This window comes from Melanaphis sacchari, unplaced genomic scaffold, assembly GCF_002803265.2.
Source record: "Melanaphis sacchari strain LSU unplaced genomic scaffold, SCAv2.0 Contig1988_pilon_pilon, whole genome shotgun sequence".
NCBI lineage: Eukaryota > Metazoa > Arthropoda > Insecta > Hemiptera > Aphididae > Melanaphis > Melanaphis sacchari.
In genome coordinates, this window is record NW_020270968.1 from 188,098 (window position 1) to 199,976 (window position 11,879).

General features: G+C 38.0%; 1 protein-coding gene across 1 annotated transcript in view; it reads right to left on the bottom strand.

Annotated features, from left to right (window-relative positions):
- LOC112592855 (segmentation polarity homeobox protein engrailed-like) overlaps window positions 1–11,012 on the bottom strand; it is a 36,193-nt gene extending 25,181 nt beyond the window's left edge. The window contains exon 1 of the mRNA XM_025337003.1: window positions 9,088–11,012. Within this exon, the coding sequence (XP_025192788.1) occupies window positions 9,088–10,732 (1,645 nt within the window). The 5' untranslated portion in view covers window positions 10,733–11,012. The remainder of the gene's footprint in view (window positions 1–9,087) is intronic.
- Window positions 11,013–11,879: the final 867 nt, after the last annotated feature.

Consider the following 11,879-nt stretch of genomic DNA (forward strand, 5'->3'; position numbering starts at 1 on the left):
GTATCCGTGTAAGTAAATAACGTCGAGTAAACCGCGGTCGTGGTCGTCGGTTGTGCGCGCGTGGCTAAATAAAACAATCGGCCGGCCGAGACACTGTGCGCGCGCGGTAATTGGGCGGTGAAACGGCGGCAGCCGGCGGAGAGACCGTTCGCGTTTTATCGATCATCGTGCTCGTCTCACACACACCCACGCACGCGCGAGTGCAAATAAATGTATATATATTTATTCTATTATTCCGTATCACGCCGACGCCGTTCGGTCGTACGTATAGACGTGTATAGATGTCTGACGGTGAGCCCGGCAAAATGGTTGTCGGAATGATAATAATATTCGCTCCGACGCGGAAATCGGTGAGAAAATTCAATCGCATAATATGGGCGTACCCGCCGCATAGCACGAGAGTATATTGTGCGTTCGTAGAACAAATGCGAGACGTGATATTCGGTTTCACGAACACTTTTAAGAAGAAAAATAAAATCTATGTTAATTTATAATTACTCACATTACCGTTTAACTTTAAAATATTTCCTAACCGCATCTCCTTCGTGAATAACATTGTATAGGTATAGTATATACAGTTCGCTAAACACCATTACGCAAACGAAATTACGGCGCCGCGTGTCGCCCTTGCGTCAAATTTTAAATTGTCTGTTTCGGTTACCTAATTGGACTCGACTCTACTCTCTCGAATTGTATCGCGACTGGTACAACAATAATATTATTATTGTAGGCATGCAGTTATACCTGTAACGTACCGACAAAACGTTTTTAACAGTACATAATATGAAATCTAACAATCATATAGTCGTTGCATAATGGTGAATCACAACATTGTATTAATATAATTAATTCGTTACTGTGTGTACGATCGTTTAATAAATTTCCGACGACGACGCAATACGACACGTGAATGGATAAACATTGAAAATGTCAGAAAACCATTTTCCTTTACGCACAACATAAATAGATCATAAAAAATATCGTTGCGGTTTTACGTCAAATCACGAAATGGTATCTCAGGAACAATGTATACGGTTACACATAACACATACACTACAAAAATGCCAAGAATTTCGAGAGACAAGAGCTACTTGAGATTATATTATAAAAACGATACGAAGTGCGACGACAAGTAATGTGTGGGTTTAATACCTTTATTGTTTCTACATTTTGTACTGTAATCACAAACAAAAAAAAAAAATCGATCGTCTCCGACCACGAATTCTCGTTGACGATTTAATTTCTATTGATTTCAATGAATTTCTTACGGGTCATATTATGTATACGCGTAAAACTATAAGTAAAGGTATAATATGGATTAAGCCGTTGAACATTAATTGATTTCACAGTAAATGTGGGCTGACCTTTTGACAAAATTAATAAACATAAATCACAATGATTATATAGTAATTAATGTTAAAACGCTTTAGATTTAATTGTATACAATTATTTTGCAGAATACCTTATATAAAATGATGACGATCGAATAACGCGTGATCATTGCAGCGTGACAGCATACCGCGACATCAGTAAAATTTTTAAACTTACATCATCTATTTATTTTAACAATATTTGTTTTTGAATGGAACTAATAGATTAGTATAATTATGTACATAATAATTTTTTTTTTAATTATAATTAAGTTTAAATTTAAGTATAAAGCATATTTTCTATACATTATTATAACGATTACTGTATTTTTATGTTAATACTGCAATGTTGAATATTTTAATTTTTAAATTTTTATTTTCAGTTGAAATTTGACTTAAATTTTGTTCAATTGTCATATATTTATTAATTTAATGAACATTTTTTTTTCTTTAAAATCACATCCAATCTTTTAAAGGTTATTACAAAAAAACTGTATTCGTTATCTCTCTTCCTATTCATTATTATAGTTTATAAATAGAATTTGAATTAAGAAAAAATGTGTAAATATTCATGTTGTTATTCTTGGATAAAATATGTATTAATTAAATGAATTATTTAACAAAACATTTTCGTTTAACATTAATTAAATACTATTTATAAATAACCATATTTATGGTTTTAGTTCTTATATTTCATAAAATTTTAAATTACGGATTTATGTAAGCTGGCTGCAGGCACAATAAGAATAATTTTTATTTTTTAATGGAATTATAAACCGTGAACTCTGAAACGTGTTCGAGTGAGCTTATTTAATATACCTCGAGTACAACATGGACAAATTCAATAACGGGTTCGGGAAACCAGCGGATATCTAAAAAAAAAATATATAAAATATAGTTACCTACCCAAGAAAAACTGGTCCCGTTTTGAATAGTTGCAGTAACTTTTAAAATGCGTGTGTGTACAAAAACAGTTTACAACCAAGTGAAGAGCGAAATAATTAAATTTGTTTTCAAATATCAAATTTATATATAAGTATATTATTGTTTATTATTGTTATTATTACTATGTATTTGTGTTTTGCACATAGATAGATAAGAATAACTTTAGAATGTAAAAGTTCCGTTCATTATAACTACAGTAATTTGACTTATTGTAGAAGTAATATTAAAAAAAAATTGTCTTAAGCATTTTAGAGGTGACGACAATTAATAACTGCATTATTATTATATTATTATCTACATCTCATAAGGGCCTTATTAAAAAAGTATGATTTTTACTTTTTCGTTGGTCAAACACAAAATTAAATTAAATAATGAAAAATGTTAAAATGATTTAATAATTCATTTAAGTACTCTTAGAATTTAAATGATTTGTATATTTTACGTGTTTTAAAGTTTACAAAGGATACAATCAAGAATTATAGATCAACATCATGTGAGTTTGATTAAGTTGTAAAAAGATATTATTTTAAACCGAGAGCAGTAAAAAAAAAAAAGATGTTAAAAATTAGAGTGATGATTCAATGAGGGAATATATAATTTGTAAATATGTATTGTACAATTTATATATTATTTTATATCTACTTTTTATATTATTTTTATCATACCTATATTATAAATTAAAAATACAAATGAATATAAAACAAAATATAATTTGTTTAATTCAACATAATAATTTTATAAATTCAATAGAAGCCCGAGAAGACAGAAATTTTTGTTATGATCGAAAATCAAAAGGTCTGTAGATGACTTAGCATAATATATATATTATATATATATAAGTACAAGTAGACGAATGTCCGATTGCAGCGTATATTGACTATTATTGTGTAGAAATAACAATTTTGACATTTTTTCTGTCTACAACAAACGTGACACCGTCTCAGTGATACGTGAACATTTTGCAAATCTCACAACAATTTTGCAATAACTTATAACTAATATATTTTTATACAATATAAGTATAAAAAATAGGCTCATGTATTTATGATACGGGCGTTCTCCGAATAATAATCGTATGAGACCTGTGAAAACCGGTGTGAAAAGACACGCCAAATTTTTATTGTGAATTTACTCTGCGAGTTGCTTATAAATAAATATAATATACGTATTAGGTACGTATAGAACTGATGGTAGTTCGTAAATTCAAACCGAATTATTGACATAATTTCAACTACAAAGATTATTTTAAGAATCTTATAAGATTTTTTTTTTTCAAGTATAAAATACCTTAAGGATGTGGATAAATTGCGCCTCCCCCCCAAGCATTATACCTATGTTTAATTTAACCAAAAATGTTTATAAATAAATACACTAATACACATATTAATATATACGATTGTTTTTATCGTAGACATTTAGAATCCACCCATCTATTTATAGAGGATTGCGGCGAAAAAAAAATTGAAAAAAAAAATGTGTTCTCGGTTAAAATGACGTGTATCGTTATTTCAAAAGTGTCGGGTGAACTGCATGCAGTAGTCTTCATATTATATAACTTCAGCTACACAATGCACCTATAGGACAATAAGACCGCGAGGTTAAACCGCGACCAGCCTAACCTGATTGATTCCGCATGCCGTAATACGCCTATTGATCCACGCGTATACGACGACTCCGGGATCAACAAAGATTTTAAAGTCAATTCTTGGCGGTTGGGGCTTAGTGGTTTAAATAGAAAATATCATTATTTTTCAACAACGGTACGAAAAACCACTATGTGTATGCGGCGCGTCAGCCGTCGAAATATGTATATATATACGCACCCCCCCGCTGCGGATTCGGCGACATAAGGCCCGTATAATGTACAATATAACATCATACACGAGCGAATGCGGAACGGGAAAAAAGATAAATAAAAAGAAAAAAAAAACAGCCATTGTCGTGAAATAATATAATAATACATATAGTATATAATAAAATCGTCTTTTGTCGCCGCCGATGTGATCCCGCGCGCCGCCCGGGGACCATTATATGTCGTTTGTGTTATTATTACAATCATTTATTTATCGCGATATTATATCATGTCATTATATATTATATACATCATATTATACCGTTGGCGATGTGCGTACATGTGTTAAACACGATGCCGCCGACGCCCACCCCTATCCAACCGAAACGAGGGGGTGTGGTGAGAAGCTGCGACGGAGATAATGTCAAAAAAAAATACACGAGCGACTATTACGCGATTAGGGTGGTTTTGTATATACACACACACACATGCGCGCACGCGTAATATTTATATATGTGTATATATATATATTGTGTGTGTATCTGTGCGAGAGCGTGAACGTTTAGGGATTTGTCGCATGTATATAACAGACGGAAACCACCCCCGTAGTTTTTATCCACACATATGACAACATTGCGTATAATACAAAACCACAATCCGACGGCACATAAAATATAAACGATCGTTAATACATACGCGCGTATTATTAAGCATTATTATATTGTGAAAATCAAACGTATTATATTATTATATTGGCCTAACGACGTACACATATTTTCTTTTCTTTTTATTTATTTTTTATTTTCCATCAGTCTAATGAGAAGAAACGTCAGCTATAAATCCAATTCACGTATCTACAAAACGTATACGTACCTATACAATATAAAATACACATTTCTGCCTAGTTGTTTTTTTCTTGAGATTTTTTTATTTTTTTTACTCCTGAGTTGATTTTTGGCATATTATTGTTTTTAGTAATTATTTTTTTTTACGTAATACATTCTTAAACAATGGAATCTGAAATATTTGAAAACTCAACGTTTGTTTTTACATCATCTGATCTTGTGATTTGTAATCTTTATAACAAATTCATAGAATAAAACAAAATTAAAACCTATATATAGGTATACCTACGGCTAAATTTAAACAACTTTTTTTCGAATTTCTCAGATAATTGTTTGTTTTGCTTTATTTTAAATGCTTTTTAATAGTTTTAGTGCTATAAATTGAAGCCAACTATTTTATATACCATACAGCACAGAGGTATGTGTGTGTGGGGGGGGGGGCAATCAAGAATATTTAAAGGTAGAGTTATCTGTAAAATTGTAATTCTTTGTTTTGTGTACAAAGCCCGAAAACGCTATGATCTTCATTATACAGTGGTTATGATTTTAATCTCGACCTCGAATGACTTTAAAAGTTAATTATACCAAATACATTTTGAGTACAGTACACATTTGCCGATTAATTGTATAATGGTATCGCTTAAAGAATATTGCAGCACGGATGTCGAAAAAAAATATAAACATATTATTGAATATGATTCGATATTTTAAGCATAGTCAAATAAATCTACTACACTCATATTATATAACAAACAACAATCTCAACGCGAACAACAATTTCTGTAGATGTCTAAAGGATTTGCCCACTGGGGATTCGCAACATTTATGTGCTTCATCTCTAATCTATTGTATACTATATAACATTCTACAACTACCCCATAGCGCTGGGAAGACGATATTCTGTTTATTTTACTTATTCTTCTTTCTTCCATTACAATACAAAATACAGTTATGTTGTAATATGTTATTGACAAAACTTTAAAAACAAATCGAAAAACATTTCGGTTGGTCACACAGCTGTCGTTTTCATTAAAAAAAAAAATGTTGTGTTTGCGCGCTATTGAGCAATAGGGGAATTGAGTATACTATATACCTCCTGACATCAATATTTAATTTATGACCAAAGATTATTGATTAAGGGGTTACGTGATGCAATCTACATACGTGGTTCTGTATTGGAACACTAAAAAGATTGTGCGCTATAAACGACAACGGTCATCATAACCTCGGCATAATTGATGATTAATTGGAATACGCATACTTTTGTAATCATTATTGATCACTATAATATGATTAATTGTTATCTGATTAGAATACCCATGTTAGTAGGTATAATCGTATTTATTTTTCCATTATAGATAGACAAACGAGTTTCAAAAAAAAAAAAAAAAAATTGTCACGAAAAAATAATTTCGAGACACACGCGTTTGTAAATTCTCTCTACACATGCGATGACAAGTCACGCGAAACCACAATTAAATAATATTTTTCAATTATCACATCCGTGGTGTATTACTTATATATAAATATACCTATATATTATATTAAATAGATACAAGTAGGTACATAAACATCATGAATATTGTGCAGGGCCAAACGCGCGAATATCATTGTAATCTGCACGTTATTCGAAATGTACCCGAACCACACAAACATTAGGTATATCGTAAGAACCACATGTTTTAAGTATATATATACACACACACACACACAAATAACCACTAACCGAGTGATAATTCATGGTGATGACGTCGATGTTTCTGCACTGATGATAATTCGTTAAATCAAAAATACTATATTACGAACAAGTTTTATTAAAGTTAAACAGCTGAAGATTAGTGGAAGCCAGCTGAAATGAAACTAAATGTACAAATATCGCTGCAGAATAATATGTATAGTGTCGACTTGTAGTTTTTGATATACATGGTGTAAATATAGTGTATGATATAGTAAATTATTTGATTAGCACGTTTCCCGTGTACCTTCTCATCACCGTGGTAAACCTATAATAGGAGTCTATCAGTCAATTTACCGCAAAATTTTAATCACGTTGACTAAAATCTGTGATGGATATAGTAATATCGCCTGAATTAGTGACTAATTATAACGCTTTATAGGGAGATTTTAAAATTGTGTTTAAGAATACAATTTATAAATATTTATATATAATATAAGTATATACCTATGTGTAATAGTTATAAGCTATTTGCAGGTATTTTCAATTTTTCCATAATATAATTATCAAAAAAAATGTTTACAGAGATATAAATTTCTCGGTTTACTGTAAAAATATTTGTACTGTACGTTCGGGTGTTAGAAATGTGCGAAAATCAACAAGCCATACCAACACGTAGAGTTTAAAGCGCGTCACATATTATACTGTTTGGTCACGAAACACCAGAGATTTTACGGTGTTATAGGTTGGGGTTCACACCGGAATAAGATTTTTCTTCTCGAAAATAACCCGTATTAACATTGGTTAACAATTTAATATTATATTATAATATTGCGCGTGTATGACGGTAACAATAGGCAATTACGCGCGTTCTAATATATTCTTGTGATGAATTCGTGGCCGGAAAAATAGAATAGGTAGGTACTTAACAGTCACCTCGAAAAATAACGGCATCGATTATCGACATTAACTGTATTAAATATTACAATCGATCGTAAGTGTAATTTATATACATCTTTTCGATTTCTACGGAGAACGCATACAAGATACAGTTTCGAAATAATATCGCGAATTGTCGCGCGGAATGTCAACACCACTACGGAGCGGGGTCGTGACATTTTCAATAATATACATTCAATAATATTGACACGCGTATTAAATAATAGTTGTGTGTGTATTATTATAACTTTATAAGTAAGCATAATATTATGACTTTTACTTTTCGCCTACCGTTACGCAACGCTGCATGTTTCATGCGCATAAAACGTTAAATGGTCGATTTATAATTGTATATAATATAATAGGCGAACAACGGGAACAAAAACAATCGAACACACACACACACACACACGTACACGCTGCGTGTGTATCGGTCGTATTCATGGTAAAGTAGTCGTCAATCATTCGACGACGACAAGTGCAACGAATATATCATTACGAAAATCGGCTCAAGACACGAATGCGAAATATATTATATTAATATATATATAATTATATCATTATGCGCGTGTATAAATATATATATAGGTACAATAACACACCTACGCGTATCATATTATTTTGTAGACATCTAAACATAATATGCTGCAGCGTATATAATATTATTATACCAGTGCACATTATATATATTATATATACCTACCTACATAAACGTTAATCGCATTCAACGTGTGCGACAATAATATAACATCGTACGATCGTATCAATGCGTATAATATATGTATATATATACGATATGGCGGCGAATAGAGACGATATATTTTTTATTTTTTTCGTATTTATTCGCATAAATTACACGTTATACGCGCATATTATACAAAAACGAACGGAATCGAAAATCGCGCGGATTATTTTTTTTCCCACTGCTTACGCGACGTATGCGACGAATGACTTAATTTCTCGTATGTTAATTTATATATTTAAACGCTAATGACTATATATAAATGCGGCGTGTGTGTGTGTATGAACAAAAATATCATGTGTAAATATATGATTATCGTACTGCGTTTAGAGACGTTCGTACATAATAGCCTATGCGCTGTAGCAAACGCAAACGTATATAATAGTATAATAATATGTAATCATATTCTGATCTGTGGTCAGTTCAGTCGATTAAATCGCGTTGAAAACGATTTCGCACGTGCATATAAATATCTATCATATAATATAATTTACATAATTGAACGACGGCGGCAAGCTGGCTGCCAGAAATAGGCAAACACAGACGGCGAATAAATATAAAAAAAGTAACAACCAATGATGAGTTCATTATCACGTGCCTAATTTTTCAGGTATAATATGTAATATCTAGCCGTAAACCCGAGGACGACTTTTCGAAACCCATCCACATACGCGGGAAATTAATATTTTTGCGTGCGATCTGCTACACTGCAGAACGGAAAATCGAATACAAACTTAACGATATGCGTATAATAATGCGAAAACCGTTATGGCACTTACCTGAAGACGGTCTGTCCGAGTATCGCGTGCAGTACACCCAAGCCGGCCACATCTCCTTGTCGTTGGACTGCTGATCGCCGCTTCCGGTCGCATCCGATCCCGCCGATTCCTGTTCATTGCCCGAGTCGTCTGGCTTGTGGTGGCCGCCATTCGCCGACTTGCTGTTGTCGCTGTCATAGTTGTTGTTGTTGTTGATAATGACGGGCGAGCACGCCGGCAACGGCTGCTGTGCCGGTTTTCGTTTGTTAGCCTTGTCCGACGCGACAGCGGGCGCGGGCCGTTTGGGTCCGACACTCACGACCTTAGGACGGGTAGGAGCGGGCCGATGCAGCGACGGAACGGACTGTTGGAAGTGTGGCTTGTTCTGCAGCAGAGTGTTAAAGTGCATTTTGGCGACGGAAGGCGGCGGCGGTGGCGGCGACGCTGACGACGGCCTGCCGTTGCGGTGGTGGTGTTGTTGGGGCAAAGGCTGGTGGTGATGGTGGTGTTGCTGCTGTAGGTGCTGATGTAATTTGCTGCCGAATTCCGGCCTGAGTATGTTGTCAACGGAAAACGCCAACCGGAACGGACTGGGCGAGCGGGGTGACGGCGAACGGTAGCTGCCGCAGTTCTTCGTGGTTCCGGCGCCGGCGGCCGTCGGTGGTCCGTACGACGACGATACGTCCGACGAACCGGAAGTGCTGGCCGGCCTGGATACGTAACCGGTGACCATCATCGGTGACTGCTGCGACAACGGCTGCGGCGGCGGCGGTGGTGGCGGCGGCTGCAGGGGTTGGTGGGCCGCCGACTGCACCACTTGCGGCGCCGGCACTACAGGAGGACTATGGTGTAGGTTCAGCTGCTGTTGCCTAGCGAATTCGACGTGTTGCGACTGCAAGTGGAGTGCTCGCTGTGGAGAGTGGTCGTCGCCGCTCATTTCGGGCGATCCGTCGCTGGTCGGATGGTGCAGGTTGTGGTGTTGCATTTCCCGGAAATACTCGGCCGCGGCCGGCACGATCGGCAGGAAGTTGAACCGGTACATCCACGAGTTGAACGGAAACACGGGCGGCACGTGACCCGCGCCACCGCCGGCGGCAGCAGCCGCGGCCGCGGCCATGGCCATCGTGTACTCGACCGCGACCGCGGCCGCCGCCGTGGACGGCGCCTGAAGCGGGCCGTGGTCGCCGCCGTCGTTGTGGACGGCGTGTTGCTGCTGCTGGTGGACCCATCGCGGCACGTCGGCAGTCGTTTGCTGGATTTTCTGAACGTTCGACGACGGTTTCTTCCTCGCGGGCTGCTGTAACAGTGGCGGCGAGACGTGACGGCTATGAAGCGGGTCGGCTGCCGCCGCGGCCGTCTTGTTCTGCAGCGGCGAACATATGCTCAGCGGCTTGCTGCAGGCCAACAGCGACGATTCCTCGGCCACGGCCTTCGGCGGACTTCGATTTTCGTGGTCTGCGCCGTCCACAGCCGCGTCGTCGCGCACCGGCCGGAACGCGGAGACGGTGACGTCCGGCTGCGACTGCTGTTGCTGCGGCGGCGACGACGACGACACCACTTCTTTGGTCTGATCGCTGCAGTCGTCCAGCCCGGGCCTACGGTTGTTGTCCGTCGGGCCGGGGCTCGAAGCGTTGTTCGGACTGCAACGTTCCGTCTCCAGGGCCATGACCTGCAGGCCCGGATCCGTCGCGAAACGATAAAAGTCGACAATTGCGGCCTTACGTACGTACACGGTTACAAGGCCAAATCGACGACGGTTTGACGTCGTCGGCAATGCGTGTACGAGACAATATAAATAATAGTAATAATAGTAGTGATAATAATAATGACGTAAACGTTATAAATAGCGTTTTGCGTGGCGCGTGTGCGCGGTGGCGGTTTCGCGGTCGGCCGCGCGTATTCCCGAAAAACGGCGGCTACGGAGGCGGCGTGCGACTCGTCTCCGCGGCTCGATCTGTTGTAATCGTCGTCGGAACGAGTCTACCGGCACGTCTGGTCACGGGCCGCCGTGGCCGCCGCGCAGGCTCCGCCCGTCGGCCGTGCCATGGTTACGCGGGGCCGGCGGGCCAACGGGCGCGACCGCAGGGCCACGCCCACCGGACCCGCCGCCCAGCGCTATTGGCCGGCCGATTGAGCTGTCCGTTCTACCCGCCACCGACGCCTATGCGAGCGCGCGACGACGACGACACCACTTCTCCGCGCGTACATCTCTCTCACGCGCGCGCACACACTCGCTATACTGTTGTTGTTGTTGTTGTTGTTGTTATTTTTACTATTATTATTATTCTTTTCATGCTCTTCTGCTGCTGCTCCTTCACCTCAACACCTCTCGTTCAACGCCGCCGCCGCCGCCGCCGCCGCCACTGCACAGCCGTCTTCTTTTCACAAATATATACCTATTATATACATATATGTATTGTGTACGGGTATACACAGCTAGATACGTGTGTGGGTAGTATTATATATAAGGGATCCGCAACGTCACGAATGTATGTAGAAGACAAAACGAGAAATGTAAATTAATGACTGCGAGTGTGCTGTAAACGTATACGTATATACGCATATACCTTCAGCACACACACACACGCGCGCGCACATACATATAGATATACATTAACTGCGTTTGGAGAAATCGATCCGCCGTCGACAGACTCTAAATAAACATATTATTATTATTATTATATTTACAGTGCGTGTAATGCAGAGGGACCTGGGCCTCGGTAAATAAATTAACCAGATTTCCGGACAGAACGCGAGACCCAATCGAACGACGACCGAAACACGGAGGTTTAATAAAACGATTTAATATAATA